We start from the raw sequence: 20619 nt of genomic DNA on the forward strand, positions 1-20619 counted from the left end.
ATTTGAAAATTTTGTTATAACTACTGTAATAATAATAATAATCATAATAATCACAAAAAAAAAATAATTATAATAATTAAAACATTGACTTCCTATTTTGCATAAAAATAAAACCTTAAAATTAATTAAATCTTTTACAAACAAATATAAAATTGACATCATTGAAATGTCTTTGATAAAATAAAATATTTTGTATCTAATTATTCAAAATATCATTGAGAGTATGATAATAAGTAATAACCTATATTGGTTGATAATACGATAGCTTAATACAATTAGTTCTATCAAATAATATGTAATACAAAGATTTTTTCATTAAAAACATGTTTGTTTTTATTTTATTTAAAATTCATTTTAATCGACAAAAAAGTGTTGCTATATAACAACACACACATGTATATTATAGGAGTACTTCAAGGCCCAAAAATCTTACCTCTACTCTTTTATTTATATTTATCAGCTTTTTCAAACTTTAGTGATGTCAATATTAAAACTAAAAATATACAAACTCATCTGAAGAAAATACATAGTTGGGCGTCAAAAATGAGAAATTATTTTAAGTCCAACAAAAGGGACTACAGCGTATTCACACTTTAAATATATTAAAACCTAATTGTGATAGATTATTTTGATCTATAAACATAAAATATCTTGAAGTTATTCACTCAAAGAACTTCAAAATTAACATATAATCCTCACATTTCTTCAAAATTACAACAAAGTTATCAGCAACTTAAAATTAATTATATCTATCTCTCGATTAATCGGGAAATCTCTCTGAGCTGAAACTACTCTCTACTCCTTAATAAACTAATTGTGTGTCCTGTATTACTGTTATAACTATATACGTATAAAACTTTCGGGGTAATTTTTCCAATAAAACATGTATTAAATTCAATAGTTCAATTTAAAATTATGAACAATTTTATATGCTTTTTGGTTCGTACGAAACAGTGTACTATAATGTATACAGACTTTAAGCTATCTCCAAAAATCGACAAACTTAGTACAAAAATTCATTCAACTTGACCAAATAAAACATGATAGCAGTGCATAATACTACCATTCAAACAACATGTCAACCTTTCATCGCTAAAACCGCAGACGACAGACGCCCACATAATGTTTTCATACAATAAAAATAAAATTATTAATGTCAATTGCTATTTGTATTACAATTTAATGCTTCTATTCTTATTGTTTACTATTTAACTACCATCAGTGTTATGATTTATTATTATTATTATTATCGTTGTATTATAATTTTTTATCTTATATTTCATTCAGGGAAAAAAGACTTAGGAGTTAGTAGTGTCGTCAGCGGGTGGCTTCTCTTCTTGTGTTTTTATTTTTTATTTGATTTTAGATTCTAAAGAAATAAAAAAAAAACTATAAGTAAGTAAAATGAATATTGAAATGTTCTTTTTTCTAGAGAAGTATTAAAACCTAGATGTTATTTAATAATGATAAACGATAAATTGTGAGCTAGAAATTATGTTTGATGCCAGTAAAACGACATTTATGTCCCAATAAAAACAAAATAAACAATATGATTTTGTTATTTTTACGCAGTAGGATTAATATTACGTTCATAAATGCGTTTTCAGTAATTATGATATCGGTACTGGCGATAACCGGTTATCTAAGTATAAATAATAGAGTATAATAAGTCAAAGACATATATTTTTTATTAAGTTTTGGTAAGTATCTGCTATAGTGGCTATTTCTACTGTATATTTTAAAATGCGTATGTTTCGATATCATTTATATTTAAAGTACTCAAATACTTTTTCAATCCGATTTATACTATCGGAAATTATTTTATTTCATTTAAGTATACAAACCTTGTACTTTAAAGTTCATAAAAATACATTACCATTATTTTACGTAAACAGAAAAATTTCGCATTATTTATCTCACAAATAATGGAACTATATTTGGATGAGACTTATAAAAAAAAAAAAAAAATAATAATATATTTTACGGTCAAGGCTGATTATGTGGAAATAAACACTCCGCGGTAGCAAATTTGAATTACAAACTACAAATTAAACAAGAAAATCAAGTTGATTTATCAAATACTACTTTATAATTGATTTTGTGAAATATGCATCATTTAAATGAATCAGATTGTATGAAGAATAATGAGTAAGGCATAATCAATTAGGATCTTATACTTTTTCTATATTTTAGCGTTTATGTCTTTATTTTATAAATTTTAAGTTTGTGTTATCGGTGATAGCAGATTTACACATATTTTTTACATTCACATACTTTTGACGGTTGAATGATAATTTATGATGTTCGTCGGGAAATATGTTTTTATACAGCTAATCGTTTAAAACTGTATAATAATATTGTACATTTATTTATTGATTGTCTTCAATTTTCATGATATACAATTGTATGAATCAGATTTAACATTAGATTTTTTTCATGATACAATCAATGCGTTTTATTTAAATATATTATTTATATAAGTAAATTATTATTTAATTTTTTATTTAAATTCAGAATACTATAATCATAGTAGATTCCAACATAAAATTACACAGTTTAAATTGTTTTAAATAGTTAATATTTTGTTTTTCATATTTAATATTAACCTCAAGTTGTATTATCATAATAGAAATTTACATTCTTGTTATGCTTATTACATAAACCTATCGTTGGGCTTGAGAGGATGATGGTATTCTGACTTTGTTCGATATTTTTAGCACAACATCACCTAAATGCATAAGAATGACTGGACACAATCCAAAACACGTTTATTTTTTGCACTTCTCTTTTCTTTTAAACAAATTACGAAGGAAATTACACGCGCGACCGGTTCCCAAGTATGGGTATTCCCCGCAACGACTGCAAGGCCGAATACTACTTACACAGTAATATTTTTGCTCGTCTGCCCACCCCCGATTGTTCGACCTACATGCTTTACATTTTTAAACCTATGTGTATTATTATAATCTGTTATGATTGGGAAGATGGGTCATAACATTTAGATAACCTACATATTATAGCTGGAATTTATGAGTAAAAATCCAAGAAAAATTATTGTTGTCATCTTTATGTTTAAACACTCACGCTAATACTCATAATTAACTTGATATATTTTATGTAATATGAATTACATTTTTTTAAATTATTGTTACCTAGTTGAAAAATATTTGAAAAGTGTTTATATAGAAAACCAAGTGCCCAACTTAATTGTTTAATAGGTACCTAGTAAATCTAATTTATCTTTTAGATTTTAAATTATACTATTAAAAAAAATAAAAATAAATTATATTATATAAATTAGTATATGCTGTGAAAGTTTATTGTTCAGCCATCTTTATTAACAAAGCATAGTATATTATTATTTTTTATAAAATAACTATTATTTTTTTTTTTAATTTAGAATTTGTATAATTTGTATATATTTTTTACAATAAGCGCAAATTATATTTATAAAGTTAATATAAAACAAGATAAAAAAGCAGCGATATTTAAAAAAAACCGAGGAGTTGAGTAAAAGTGTAATGAATGAACTTTGTAACATGGAATGGATAGGTTAGTCAATCAGTGGGTTATGGCGCAAAGTTCAGTTTAGGGAATAACTAATTTAAAATTTAAAGTATAGGTAATTAGATCTATGACCAACCTCAGATAAATTACTTAAGACTCTGCTTTGTAACAAATTGTAGTAAAGTACTAAAAGAAAAAAATGTACTTAGAAATATAAGATTTTGAGCGTAGCAATTAATGTATTTTCATTACAGTAAAAATATTTTTTTGTGCTTATGTAAAAATTGTTTATTATAAATAATGTTTTGATCTTCTATTTACTAATGAAAATTGGATATAGTTAACAATTTTGGTAGGTTAAAAGTAAACATTTCTAGTACTTATAAGAATATCACAGAGAAAATAACTATGGAAAAATGGGTGTTTTTATACAAAACTATTTTTTTTACAAAACATTTATAATATTATAATCATTTCCTAGTTAAATATAATTTTCAAAATATTTTAGCTGTTTTTGTACTATTTAGTATTTAAACATTTTAAACCTCGATCTTTTCATGACTTCATGACTTGTATTGTTCAACGATAAGAAGGTATTGATTTAAAAGTTAATAATAATAATATAACATAATATAATTATAATTTTTGGAATAAAGATAATCTTTATAAATTAATTATTATTAAAATTAACACGAGAAACATTAAAAAAATAAGCTCCGAACATAGTTGCACTTATAGTACATTAATTATATCTTAAAAATAAAATAGAGATAACATGGTCATTAAAATAATCATTTGATGGTAGTTTCATATTTAAATATTTCTATTTTTTTTTCTGAATGTCATTTTATTACAAATTTATTGAAAAATACATTGCAAAAAGTATATTTACGTACTTAAGAGACATTCATGTTTATAAAATTCCTTAGAAAAGAAATTTAAATTTAATTGATAAATTATTATTCTATTTTATATGAAACAACAATAAATGTATGGATCATCTTGTTCAAAAGTAATTTTTGTTTTTAAATCCCGTTTTTAACAAGTCATTTGTTATTAAATTCACAAATGATCATATATTTGAAAAATGTTAATATTACATAATGTTATTATGCGATCAACTTTCTGATTGTCACAATTTATGCGCGTAGATATAAAATATAAAAACACTGAATATTTAAATTACGATGATAGCCAGAAACGGCAGAAACTCTTTGTCGTATAAATATTTAAATAAAATATTTTGCAAATCAATTTCATCTTGGACCTACTTATCAAAATATTAAAAATAATGGGAAATTTATACTTATATACATACTTTTTTAGCACAGTATTGGAATATAAATTAATCTGGACTTATACAAGTTTATATTTAGCTTACTTACTATTTTTAAATTATTGTTAATTTTTCTTTTTAAATTTACTAATATATCGAAATATTATTGCATAATAAAAAAGTACTAAAAATTAACCTTTCAATATGCTTGGCCAAAAAAACAATAATCAAGGATTTAGAAAAAATATTCACTCATAGATTTATTTTAAATTACACTCTTTTTGACCCGTGTGTTAAATAGTTAAATAGTTACAAAATTATTTTATTGATTGGCTTTTTAAATTTATAAATAACGTTAGTATTTATTTATAATAATAACAAAAGGTATAAAATTGAATGTCATGGGTATTTGGCATTTTATTGCTTTGTTAACGCAATAAATAATCGTTTCAATGATTCATTTCGAAAAATGTTAACTAGCAAACATAAATCATAAGTTTGAAATCTTATATCGTTGCATTTAATCTGACATCTGCAACAATTTTCTTTTGAATCATCTACACATATTTAACTAAGAACAAATGGCTTACCTAACCAACATAATTTTATTTTATTTTTTTAGAATGTAGATTTATTCGATTTTCTATCTGAGATTTATGCTGTTTAGAACCCAACCTATATAATTATATCTTTTATAAAATTGATGTTATTGTGCAGAGCAGTGATTTACTAGGATTGTTGAGATGTGTGGCCTGTGGCACTTAAGAGATTACCTTGTTGTGTTGTCTAGTGAACGATATTGGGGTTAAGTTTATAAGTCAAAAAGATAATAAGATAATCATACTTTTTTAATGACCTTCGTAAATAGGAGTTAACTTTTTTAGGGTCTAGAAAATATTACATACAATTATACAAATATAAAATATCATTAATAACGAAGAATAAGAAATGTAAATATTGAACTCATAAATATTTTCTTTGAATTGAAAACAATTTTTATCCTTATCATATTTATCCATTATATATAATTATAATAAATAATACTAGATATTATACAATTGGTGATTTATATTGTTACTTATATTGAAGTGACTACATAAACATTTTATTTTTTACATAAATTGACTTTTTTTTTCTGAAGACTTTCACTATAGAATAGTAGATACACTATAATTTGCTCTGGAAACACAATTTTGTTTTAAAAAAATATAAAAATATATCGGAATATTCCGCTTTAAACATTAAAACAATTTTAGACTCTGAGCGGAGCGAGGAATGTATTGGTTTTACAATGATGTTTATTTCTTTTTTATTCTGTAAACACTTTTTCTCCCCCTAAACTTGCTCAAAAGTACAAGTGTGGCATATTTTCTGAAAGGTAATGTTCTTGAGATAGTACTTTAAAGAGGTTATTTTTGGATTTTCGAAACGGTACTCGAAATAAAAGCAGTTAAATGGAGAAAAAATTTACGATATCACGATTTTGTAATATTAAATAATTACGGACGACTAATTACGCCTTTGTTTTCCCATAGAAACGAATAAAATTAAATAAATAAGATCCTCTCGTCCGCCCAGAATCGTTTTTTATCGAATGCAATGATTGCATTCAAATCGAATAACTACAGTAAAATTACACTATCCTGTTTGAAGATCGAAGGGACGATGGACAAACATCCACCACCAAAATGCGCTGACCTACTTTTTTGAAATGATAACATAATATCAAAAATATCAAAATATCAAATAAGAGTTATATTAAACTAAAAATGTAAAAAAAAAAAATATAGGATTCTATTGTACTACAAACATTTTTACTGTTCATAGCAGTATTAAGTAAGTATATTTCCTGAAAAATATGAAACTCTGATAATGAACTATATAGTTACTTAAATTTATCAACATTTTTGTAACTATGTAAAATATTAATAAGCATATGATACTTAGATACTCCTAAGTAATATTTAGGTTAAATGAAAATTAAATAAACCTTTCCACAGTGTAGACATGGATTTTCTATGAAAATCCTGAGATTTATCATGTAAAGTCGGGATGATAATACAAAAGAGTCCTTTTTTGTTTAAGAAATTTGAAAAAATATCCACTGTACTATTTTTAGCTATAGTTTATTGTGTAATTATATTAAAACTATATTTTATCTTCTCACTATATAGTATATACATATTCAATTTTAATAAATATCTACACCAATGTACCTACATGAACTTTATTACCAAAAACTGTTTCTTAATGCCTCAGTAAAAACACAGTGATATTATCCAGTTTTTAGTTAAAATTATGTCAAGATAGATGGTGTAATATGTTGACATATTGGCGGTATGGAAAAATAAATAACAGTAGATCATAAAATACAAAAAAAATACAGGCAATTTTTAATTTTTATAGTTAAATTTTTAATTTCTAATGATCAAAGCTAATATCTGTTATAGTAGCTATAAACTAAATAATATTTAGCCTTTCACAACAAGTTATACATTCGATAAAATGTGCTTAGACTTTTCGTCTGATATAAAAACAAATATGTATATAATTTGGTCTATCTCAGTGTTATATAATAATATTATATTCACTTTTTCTTTACACCGTATAATGGAATGTGGATACCGATACAAATACATACAAGAATCTGTGTAGAAATTATTAATAATTTTAAGGTATTCACACATAAGCTATGTTGACAATCGACCTGCTGTGGCGCCGATACGGTGGCCGAGAGTTTTGTGTCCCCGACCTTTCGAAAACTATGTAAAATCATTTTCGATTCTTCCCGAGAATGAATCACACATACAACACTCACACACATACACGCGCATATAAACTTCGATGACTAGGTCATGTTATCATAATGTAACCAAGGCCGCTGGTTCTCAAAAATAAAAAAAAAATAAAATAAAATAAATAAATAATAAAAACTATTGGTAAAAAATTGTTTAAAAACGCATAGGAATTTATATAACATAATACCTACATATTGCGATCGAGCAGTGGTAGGAAATTTATAACCGATCATCACACCGCGACTCCCCCCATACATGTCATTGACCACTTTTACACCTACGTAGCTTACTCCTCTTAATGCCTGTATAAATACCTGGGTCTGCGGCCACCAACCGATTCAACACATGAGTTTTTGTCACAAGACTGAGTGAAAATACCTCTATATATACGCTCTTCATTCCATACAAACCGTATACCGTGTTCGACTTCGGCATCGTCATTGTTTTGGACGTTGACAGGGCATTGATTTTGTCGGTTTTTGCAGAAAACCGTTTTTGTCATAGGACAGTATATCCGTACATTTGGTCTATACCAGAATAACCACAAGTAAGTACCATTATATATAGTTATTAAACATACTTAATATGTTGTAACATAGAATTTAAGTACTATTTGCGTATTGGTAAATACTAAATATTATAACGAATACACTATGCGATAAGACGTTTCAACAACTTTTGAGTTGGGAAAAAATATTATATACGTATATGTGTATACTTTCATAATACTAAACATTTAAAACAAAATTATATCAATAAAATACATCTGTTTTGTATTAATTAATAATTTTAATTATTTGAATCATTTTATATTTTAAAAATCGTTTCATAATTTTTTCTATCGTATCAATTTATTAAATGAATTTAAATATAATTAAATAAAAAATAGTTCATTAGAATCATCTGAGTTTACTATTAACTTTATTTAAAATATACCTATTTAAAAAGTTTAATGAAATGTATTTCATATTATGCTTTAATACAAGTGTATAATTTGAAATTTTTAAACTTAGTTTCTAAACTAAAAAATTAAAAGTATCCTATCTTAAATCACTGTAATAGTGTCATACTACTTTAGAAATTATTATTGTAGAAATTCATATCACTATTTTATCTCATTCATGACCTCAAACTATTTGAAATTAAACAATAAGTCAACTCTTATTCTAAATAACTGTATTCCACTATAGAATATTTTGAATTTGTTGTGGTTACCTATAAGAAAACTATTATGTTATTGTATTCAAAAAGTATTTTGATCTTTATACCTAATTTTTTTTAAAAAGTTTAAAGTTTCGAAAACATATTTACATAGTTCGTATTTTTATTTATCTGCTATTTTTTTAGTCGATATATGTTAGACATTTCTCATTTTTGGTTGAATTTCTAACAATTTATATACATACGAAATGGAAAAATTGGTTGCGACACTGAGCTATGAGAAAATTAGTTTAAAAAAACTTTTAATCTCACGAGACTATGGTAGAAAAGCACAGCAGTACTTCCATTGGTCCGTGTCTGTGTGACAATTCTCTAGAAACATTTGTATAAAAAACTAAAATCTGATTTCCTATTTATTTATACGTCAATAAATGTATATATTCAATTACTCCAGGTACAACAAATGGTTTTATGCTGTTCTCGGGCAGTTTTTTATTTTATTTATTATTATTAATGTTTAAGTATATTTATTATTCCAATAACAACCTACTTGTGTCGTGTCATCAAAAACATTAAAGGACCACAGCGTGCTCCACGTTTTTATTTGATTTTTATTACCATCGTGTAACTGTCAAAAAAAAAAAAAATACATTTAATATAGTTGCAGGTAGCGAATTATATTAAACCGTTGTTAACGTTTATATCGTTGTTACAGCCCGTGACGTTGTTTTAATATTATACCCCACACAGTATATGGAGAACTGTACAATTTTTGTTCGTATAAAAATTGTTTTTAAAATTGATGGTTTCTCCGAAAAAAATATAACCTTTTTATTTATTAACGACAGGTAGAAAACTTATCCTTCTAAAACAAGTTTCTATCCATTTTTTTTTTCGAAAAAGTTTATTTAACTATTTTTTGTACATAAAATAAATTAAAAATGGGCTGTATGTTAGTAGTCTAATAAAAAGGTAATATTATTTTAAAAAGGTTAATGATTTAAATTGAATATGAAATACAATAATATACATTTTTTCTTAGTGATCATTGTAAGTTATTGAATAAGTATTGAACATGTCTTTATCCTATTTTATTACTAGAATAATCTTATTTAATATTTAAAGCCGTGTCAAATGTTGTGTTTATCAGATTTGATTGACTATGTCTGCCGAATAATTCAATTTTAGTACAACATACGTCGTATTATATTATATATTTATATCTTTATTTTAACTTCACATATAACTTATAAGTGACTATTAGAAAACTCATTTTTTATAATTTTTTTTCTACAAATAAATAATATTAATACATAACGGTTGTTGTAAAATGTCTAGACTTCTAGAGATCCATAATAAAAAATGCTTTGATGATTTCAAGGAAATACTACATCGATTTATATATCTATTCAATTCCTATATGTGTAATGTGTATGTAGTATATACTATATACTCCTTGGAAGTATGAGTAGTTTGAATGTGTGATTTACCTAAAATCATTAGCATAAATATATACTTTTATTTATTTAACGTTTGAGAGTTGTCTAGACATTTTCTTCTAAATACCAATTCATTTACCAGAGCATTAACTTTTGATTATTTTTGATTTTCAAATGTAGAATAATTTTTTAATAATTTTTTTATGCATTCCAACAATCTAAAGATAATATGTTTGTTGTGAAGTTTCTACATATTTGGATTGAAATAGTAGAAAAGGATCAAAATAAAATAATTTGTATTATTTTTAAGCAATTGGTTTAAATTTACTAGTCTGGTGTTTTAATAAAAATAAGATACTACATTATATATATTAAATTGATTTTATTTTTAGAAATATATGTAGTTCATCCGAAACACCGGAAATAATATTCAAACCACAATATTCAAAGTTGACTATGCTTTGAAATATTAACTTGTAAAGAATACGAATAATTTAGTTAACTTTAGTATAATCATAAAAGTCAGTATCACTCGAAGGCGCGTATCAATAAAGGTCTATGAAGTTATATATTACATTTTTTTTTTTTTTTACTATTGCCGGTTGTTAAATTATTTAAAAATATTTCACCATAGTTTACACAATATCGCAATATTTTTATATCTTTTTTTTTTTTTTGTTAAAATCATTTATGATCTAATACATTTTAGACCTTCTTAACGTATACGAATCGAATACACATCAGCATTGTCAATTTTTATCATTTTGTGTTTTTTCCTCTCAGTGCATTATCATTTAAGTAGGCTTTCTTCTATGTTCTACACTATAAAATAAAGAGTCTTATATAATATTATAACTTAACGATAGGGTATCCCATTTTTTATTTTTATTTTCTATATGTAGATACATTTTCGGAAATTACATCATAAAGTACAACCTGTGTTAAAGTCTTAACCGTTTAAGAATCTATGCAAAACTTTAAAAAATTTTTTTACACGAATAAAAACGAAAAACCACAGCAGTTTTACTGTTAATAAAATTATATAAATGTATTATTATAAAATCATTTTTTCGGATATAAAATATCAAAATAGTTTAATCCTTCACTCTACACTTACTCCATACTATCCTTAACATATTACTGTATGCTAGAATTGTCCTTAAAATGTATATTGTATTTATTATTCTCTTGTTCGTTGTATTATTTAAACATTTATCTGAATTAATTAAACTTACCAAATTTGTTTTCTTAGTATACGTTTCATATTTCATTAATAACTAGTAATAAAATATGCTTGTAATACAAATAAGTAATAACATAACTTGCCCTGAAATATGTAAAGTGGCAACCATGAAAAAGAATTGTATTATTTTATTTAACTAATGTATTAAACGAATTGTAAACTAAGTATAGTGTAGTCATTTATTCTTTAAATTTACATATTATGTGATGATTTAATTTACAAATGATTTTAAAGTAGTAGGTATTTTAATTTTGTTTAATAATATTTTATATTTAATTTAAATTATTTTATTTTAAACGAAAAAATAATCAATAAATAATTATTTTAATTTATCAAACTTTTAAATTAAGTTTAATCTGTAGCATAAACATAATATACCTAATTAAAGATTTAATCTGGAGTAGTGGAGTTAATAAATACATAATATTCTCACTAAATTATTAGATATATTCAGCATTTTTTATCTGGTATTCACGTTAAATGTTTTCTCTATTTTTAATAACATTTTATTTTTATACTTATACTCATTCGCACAACATATCACATCACATATTTGATATTATTTACTAGTAAGTAATTGGATATTTTTATAAATTGGGTTTTGAAACAAATGTCATACCAATGGACATTACGTAAATAAATAAACGTTGAAATTGCCCCAAATAGGTACTATACATTAAATTAGTTAGTAAAATAATACTTATTTATTTAATTCGACTAAATAATATTTTTTGTGAGTACCTCCCTCTTAATGACCTATAACAGTAATTAATTTTGAAGTTTTTTTTTAATTTTTTCATTTGACGAATAGTGCATTATACATTTCTTCGTCCAAAATATTACAGTGGAAAAAATACTCATTAAAATCTTTTCTTTGCGTCATCACTATTATGGTGTTAAATATATATTTTTTTTTTTTGATCGGCACTCACTTATCGTTTGATTGATTACACCTGTAATCGTTATTTTTAAACTACACATTTTTTAAATCCTTTTTAATTAGATAATATTCTCTTACTGAAACCCTTAAATATGCTTAATAAGATTTTTTTTTCAATTTTGTACTTATTAATTTAACATTATCATAAAGATTTTAAAATATATATTTTTTAGGGCACCATGTTATTTTTAAATCACTGAATTTGAATAATATATTCAAAAATAATGTATCGAAAGCTTACGCCCACTCACGATAAGTAAACACAAATTCCTATGAACTATAAATTATTAAGAATAGAATAGTTTTATAATAGTTTCAAAATAACAATCAGTGCTTATCAAGCTTACATGCATTCCATACATTTTTTATTTGTGTTTTACTGTATTTATCACTGTATGAATTAGTTTTTTGCTATCATATTTACCGATATAAGTTAAATTAAATACCTGTTATCATATTTAATTAAACAATAAATAAAATTTGAGGATGGGCTCCTTGTTGGAATTTTTAGAATTACATTGAATAATTCCACTTATTACTAGTAAAGTAGTAAATACCCCTGTTTTGTAAAAATCAATTATGTGAAACAATTATATTTAATTAACTAGGTAGGTACCTACTAGATAATTAGTCGCTAGAGATAAGTGATACATAGACAATTTAAAAATGTCATGATTTTCAATGGCTTGGAAATAAGATTTACCTAGTTGAAATATAGACGATAATAAATAAACATTTGTATATAAATATATTATCATCTACCAGTATAACAGTATAAATCGAGTATTATCTGTACTACATTTAATACAAAATCATTATGTTGCTAATAATGCAATCAAGGTGATTCGAATAAAATAAAATCAATAATCAATATTAAATAACAAAAATATAATTGGTCCTTCACCAATTTGGGAACGGTCTACAGTATACACTATACATAATAATTATTGCGCTACAGCTTTATTGGTAAGACTACTATCGTGAAGAGTTGATTTTTTTTTTATTTATGATCGTAAATATAAACTTGTACGCTGGTAAACGATCGAACAGATGGACATGATCAGTGTCAGTATAGATTTGCCTATAACATCATAGCGCAACAATAAGGTAATATATGTTTCTCAACTAGCATATTTATGACTTTGACATCATTCAAAAATAAAACTTCAACTTTCATAATAATTTCTCTGTCTGGTTTGTAGATTTTAATTTTTATGGAAATGAATAAACTGTGGACAAATTTGGTAAGCATTAAAGAAATAACGCTATAGTTTCGAAATTCATTATATATTTCAGTCACTGCTGGTATCGTCATGAAAACTTTTGTAGTTGTTTGATGTTTAGAGACATGTCACTGTGAAGGATTATTTTTAAATACTTAAAGAGTTTTCTCAAAATTGGCTTTTGTAATGAATGTGTAAACTAAATCTTGTAAAAGTTTACGAGTTGGTATTTTTGTTTTTGAATATAGAAAATATATCATAATATATTATATACATGTATAATGCATAATAATATGGTACATAGTATTACGTGTTATGGACTCAAAACTTTTAAATGTAAAAACCAATTGAAACAGTACAGGACTATAGGTACTACAGGTACCAATAATAGTTTTTACCAGCATTCGCCAGTTATTGTACCTGCTCGCATTTATAGCGTCTGTGCAGTTTTTTGTTCGTATAAATTCACAATCGATCGTTTTTCTACTGTCAAATTATCGGAAATTTATTGTATAACAATACTGCGAATTCGAAGGTGTCTGTCGCAGCACGGATAACGACATTGTCCCAACACAGAGGATTGTTCTTTTGAAAGTCCGCGAGTCGGAATATCGCATAATATTATATAATGCGAACCACGCGCGAGTAAACAGCGTACCTACGTATTGTAACGTCGTCGTTCGATCTAGCCGAAAGGATGGGATTTTGAGTACGACTGTCGTCCTTTGTCGCGCCTTTCGAAAATCGACCGGAGTCGCTAAACGTTCAGACGAGTAAATATACTTAATATTATAAAATTACGATAAAAATACGTAAATTATTCGATCTGAAGATTAACGTAACGGCCGGAGTGACGGTCAGGCGACGTTAACGCGTTGTTATGATAATAATAAATATTTATCGTACAATAATAATAGTACGCATGCGAACGGATGTCGTAACACGCGTGCACGATGGGCGTATTACTTATTAACAGTAAAGCGCGTAACGTTATTAACTTCTTATATTGGTCGTCGTCATTATTGCGCACGCTTAATGGTGTTTTGGCCACCGAGTAGAACGACGGCGTGTTACGTCACGGGAGCGGCGTCTGGTCGAAAGGCGATTTTGTTATATTGGGCGTATTAATAATAATATAACACGTAGCGATGTCGAAAAATAAAAACATTCGGCACGCAATAATTATTATGATCATCTTTTTTTTTTTTTTTTTTTTTTAATATTAATCGACTCGACGACTTCCGCGTGACTTCTCATTTATATTATATACAAACCCGTAAGCAAGCACTTGTTGTCATCGTCACCGTCGCGGTCGTCGATTACAGTACGAGACGCGTCTGGCAACGATTAATGATCGATTGCCGATCCGCCCCAACCCGCCATCGGCAATAACATGACCGCGTGATTAAATAATTTTTATTTTTTCTCTTCGGCTAAGTCGAAACACGACAACTTACTATAGTACAGTCCGCGTGTTGTATAATGCTCGTCACGCGCCTGTTCGCATCTCCAAAGATCGCCCGACGAATGAACCTCACGTCGTCTTCTGGACGTAAACATTAAATTAGCCGTAGCTATAATGCGTCGTAGTGTGTGTCGTGTCACGTCCAAAAGTTGAGATAATATGCTCGAAGTTTCGGAAATTTATCTGGAAATTTATCGACAGACTGTGGTCAGTGACTGATACTACAGTAGTATAATATTATGATTTCGACGACTAAGCATATTACGGTTGAAGGCACACGACGGCTATAATTGACCCGGCCTAACCGTTCCGTTTTCACGCCGGCGGTGTATTTATGCGCATTTTTTATTTCTATATTTTATATTTAATCGTTTTTTGTTTACCCGTATAGCGTTAAATATTATCGAAGCGACTTCCGTTTTGAAAACTCGCACTGGCAGTTCCAACCGGATGAGTCGCGACGATATATAATGATATATTATTATATTTTAACATCGTTACGTTTTTATTCGCTGTAAAAACGTTGAACGTGTGATACAATTATTTTCAATAGAATGCTCACGAATCGATAAGGCCAGTCATACCAAAGTTTCGTTTATCAAACACACCCTTCTGAATTCACATTCAACTATAACTAAATCGGATTTCTCAATTTGAAACTAAAAAAAATATAGATCCATTTGCGCATATGACCAAAAACCGACGGTATAAAAAACTGTAATAAGTATTACATTTTGTTAAAAGTATGTACTTTGAAAATATCAGCTCGTGATTGGATGTAATCTTTAAAACAACGTATCTTTATAAGTTTTGTAAGAGCTAATGGTATCATAATATTTGTCGTTATTTACCATCAAATATGCATGGAGTTATTATTGAGTTAGCTCCATTATCAATAATGTATTATTTAAATTTGTATATCGATGTACCTAGTATAGAACATTAATCAGAATTTGTGTAGGTAATAGCGTTCTTCACGAAGAAGTATTTTTTCACATACTCACATCTCGATTTTAAATTTAAATACCAAATAAAATCAATATAAAATTGAGAAATTACAGTTAAATTTAAATATGTATCGATTTACATTCACTTTAATGTTCAAGCTAACAAAGTAATAACAAAAATTTGGAACTGCTAAACTCATAATATTTGTTATGCCACGGCCGTACCCTTAATTAGTTATCGTATTAAAAATTAAAATAAGTAAAATCTTAATTATAATTTGTAATGTTTTCAAATTAATTTTTAATATACCTACCATATTATATTGACGGTTTTGGGTCAAATTCTGATTGTTAGTTTAGAACAGTATTGAAAAACAAATTAACATATTATTTCAATATTCGTTTTAAAATCGTAATAATTGGGAAGATCGTTGTGTTCTACAAAACTAGTTTCAACTATAAAACGTAATGACATAAATATTCAGTGAAATCATCACTGGGCCAAGGTCCGACGAAGTCAATACTTCTGGTACTTCTTAAATCGAATTGCAGACAAATGTTGTTCTTGAATTGCACGCCGTGAACAAAATCACCACATCGAAGGAAGGATGTGACAAATTCCAAGTGAATTACACAACATCGTTGCGTAAAGTCGAAAAATAGGCAGAGTGGTTGGAATGTGAAAAACAAAAAAAAAATCAATAGTTTAGTAAAAAAATGAATAATCTTCCCTCCGATTTGATGCAACTGGTTTCCACATTTTTTGATCAAACGATCGTATGCAATATTATTCTCCCCGATATTATGCCAAAAATAAAACCCGAATAACTCGTTTCAAAATCCGGGACGATAAAAAAAGTCACCGCCATCAGAGATGACCGGGTTTACTTTTTACTTGTCAGGTAATAAAATTATCTAAGACTATACCGAAAATCGTTACATAGCTCTACGGTCAATCATATTCTTCGCTGTTCTATAAATCCAACACCCAGTAATCCGATACTGTAATAGACGCATGCGCAATATGACACGCTCACTAAAGTGTTTGAATTCTCGAAAGCAGTATCAGATACAATCAATAGTGGTTTCGATAACTGCACATCGTTGAAAACAACAAAAAAAAAAACGTTCGTTTATTACACAACCGTATGTCTCGAGTTAGATGTAATATATGTTCAATCAAAGTAGGTAGCTAGTTGGCGTAAGCATATGCCACAATGAGTTATCGGTTTTGATTATGAATTTACATACGGGATTTATCGTCGACGCAAACACTCGTAGTAGAAACCCAACTGAACACAAGTACTGTAATATAATGAGAAGAAGAACTGTGAACGCCATTTGGCATAATATTTATATAACACGATATTATATCCGTTAACTGGACGTGGTCCAAAAGTCCGACTGTTTTCGCGTCACGATACGACGCCTCACTGACCGCGATACAGGTAATAATAATAAGACTTCGACAATAAAACACGGTATTGGCGTACACGGCTTGTCGTCCAGTATATTACGATGCACTTGCAATCGTCGGTACTCGTCGTGTCGGTCGGACATCGGTGATGAATTATTATAGATGTACTACAGTCATTATTCATACATTATACACATATGACATTCACCCCGGGGAGTTGGCACGCAGAGTTTAAAACGGTTTCACTGTCACTAGTTTTAACAAAGGTTTTGTTTTTTTTTTCAATAATATAATAATGTACTAACATGCTCGGACCACTTTTACTCGATATACTTTTATGACGGCTTCACATATTATATGCGCGTTGCACTAAGAAAATATTACGACTCATTGCCGCCGATTTAACACGAATATAACGATTTTGGTATTTATCTAGTCTACCCGAGCGGATACAGGTCAATTTATAACCGACACGACAACACGGGGTTGAATGTCGAAATAAGTACATATTCTACTCATATCGCTATACTAAAATAATTAAAGCAGACAATGGATTTTTACATTTTTAAGTATGATCATATTTTAAACGATTCTACACGAGATTAGTCGGACCTCGTGTTTACACTGTTAAACCGTAATCCTTCGCTATTCGACACGGGCTATAATATAATGGCGTCTCATCTATTATACGACCATTTAGTTTTAGTATACGACGGTTTTGAAATTTTCATTTATATTCTCTCAAATTCTCGATTGCGTATATTTAATTCTATACATCTACATTATAGTATCGATTATAGCGTCTACACCGTAACACACTAACAAGCGATTTGCCGTCGTTTTCCAGGTGAAACGTCATCATGAGCAGATTCGGCCGAATGTCGTTGTTGCTGTTGGCGGTGGCGTCGTGCCACGTTTACGGTCAAGTGCCGTCCAGCACCCCATGTTCGCTGTCGTTCTACCGGTACCTGTTCAACTTGCCCGGTGAGCAGATCCGACCCAACGTACCGGAAGGCACGTACATGTTCGGCAAGCGGGTGGGTCCGCCCACACCGGAAGGCCAAGCGTCGGACGTCAAGCCGTCCGTGCTCCGCGCTCCTCTGTACCTACCGCCGTCGCCGACCACCACGACCACCACGACCACCACTACCACCACGCCGAGACCGTCCACGTCCGCACCGATATACATACCTCCGCAAAACAACTACTACCCGTCCGAGTCCATCAACACTGTGTCGGTGTTGAAGCCCGCCAAACCGACGTGCGACCATCCGGAACACCAGCACGCCGCCGTGGACACCGGTCTGCTGCCGCCGTACCCGACTGCCAAATTCCAACCGCAACCCACTTTCCTGCCACAGCCCACGTTCCAGCCTCAGCCCACGTTCTTCGTGCCGCGTTTCGTAGCCCCGGCCCAACCCCAGGTGCCCGTGGCCATCAGCGACAACGAGATATTCGCTGAACAACGGAAACCCGTGGTGTCCGTACAAAGATTCGCCGTGCCCACTCCACCACCGCAGTTCCTCCGACCATACATCGCACCAGCACCGTCCGCTGCACCTGCCGAGAACTGCGACAAGCACGTGCACGTGACCAGCACCACCACCACCACCACCACGACGCCCGAACCCACCACCGAGGCTTTGGTGGAGACTCGCCAGAACGAGATATCCATCATTCCGGACGCCAAGCACCCGGCCGACTGCGACCACAAGCAACACAACGTGGTCATCGAATCCGTGGGCGTACCGTCCACCGACTACGGCGTAGTCTCCGCTCCCGCCCCGGCCCCGTCCGCTGGATATTCGTACGACCGACCCAGCGAGCCCTTGGCGTATCCGTCCAACGGTTACAATTACCCAAAGGCTAGCCCGTCCTTCGAGTACCCGGGAGCGTTTTCGGCCCAGGGCACCGCTCTGTTCGAGTCCGAATCGCCCAAGTCGTCTGGTACCGAAGACGGTGACCTAGTCGTCCTCAAGGTCTAAAAAGTCCTAACCTCCCGTGTGTATAACACCAAAAAATCAAAAAAAAAAAAAAATCATAAAAAATAATATATTGACACACTAATCATACTTGTATGTATGTATGTATGTATGTATGTATGTATGTATGTATGTGTATTTGTGTTTGCCTACACGACGCCTCCTTAGTGTTAGTCAACTGCAAATATTGGCCATTTAACGCCACCGTCATCACATTAGAATAATATTATAAATCATGCATCGTAATTATATTATTATTAGAATTAGAATCATTAAGATATATATATATATATATACACATATAAATACATATTGTCGCGTAGGATCTATTCGTCCATCCGCAATATAGACAATATTGTGAATTTATTATGTTATATTGTTACCATTAGATTTATGATAAAAAATATGTAGAACAATACTATTTGATATTTTATTGTATTGTTCAATTTTTTTAAAAAAAAATATTGTATACTTTTATTACCATTTCAATGTATTAATCTCGTAAATTGAATGTATCATTTTTTTTTGTTCATTATTTTAATTTCGTTTTATAAAATATATTTTAGTCAAGTTTTTTAAGATTCGTTTATTTTTTCTACATAGCTAATGGCTATACGTTATATATTATAACTATGTGTTTTATTTGTATAACGTGTTAGCTTTAATAAACTCTTCCAAGTCTGTAATCACTTCGTGTGTACATAATAATTTAATTTTTATAATAATATTATGAAATATACAAATTTAAAAAAAAAGTCAAGTAATATAGTTAGTATATACCTAGATGTATCAAAAGTATAAATCAATTAATGTAGCTGTGAGCTAAAATTATAGTCAAGCTACTAATAAAATAAAAAATCTTTAGTTAAATTGAATTTAAATTTAATTTATAATGATAATCACAGTCTCAGTGTAATCAATTCACAATGAAGTAATTCGATTTAAAACAACCCAACGAATTTACATATTTCTTTCAGGTAAATATATTGACCTGAGAGAGTTTACTAGTTTTAAAAATTGGGTGAATTTACCACCGCCCTTAAAAATAACATATAAAAAATATATATTGAAAAAATTAGATGCGTTTGAGTTGAGGACATTTTTGGAAAAAAGTGTTAATATGTATAAGTCGATTCTATAATCCATAGTTTTAAACATGGCATAGGTAAATAAAGTCATGTAAATAATATTAAAATTTTATTTTACATTATGAAAAAAATA

General features: G+C 28.9%; 1 protein-coding gene across 1 annotated transcript; it reads left to right on the top strand.

The window, feature by feature from the left end:
• The first annotated feature begins 7900 nt into the window (after positions 1–7900).
• On the top strand, positions 7901–19977 carry LOC126552490 (uncharacterized). The gene is made up of 2 exons (XM_050207198.1): positions 7901–8128; positions 18264–19977. Exon 2 carries the CDS (start codon positions 18277–18279, stop codon positions 19399–19401), a length of 1125 nt encoding a protein of 374 aa, XP_050063155.1. The 5' UTR covers positions 7901–8128; positions 18264–18276; the 3' UTR covers positions 19402–19977.
• The last annotated feature ends 642 nt before the right edge of the window (positions 19978–20619 follow it).

The sequence above is a fragment of the Aphis gossypii genome, chromosome 1 (assembly GCF_020184175.1).
Source record: "Aphis gossypii isolate Hap1 chromosome 1, ASM2018417v2, whole genome shotgun sequence".
NCBI classification, from domain to species: domain Eukaryota; kingdom Metazoa; phylum Arthropoda; class Insecta; order Hemiptera; family Aphididae; genus Aphis; species Aphis gossypii.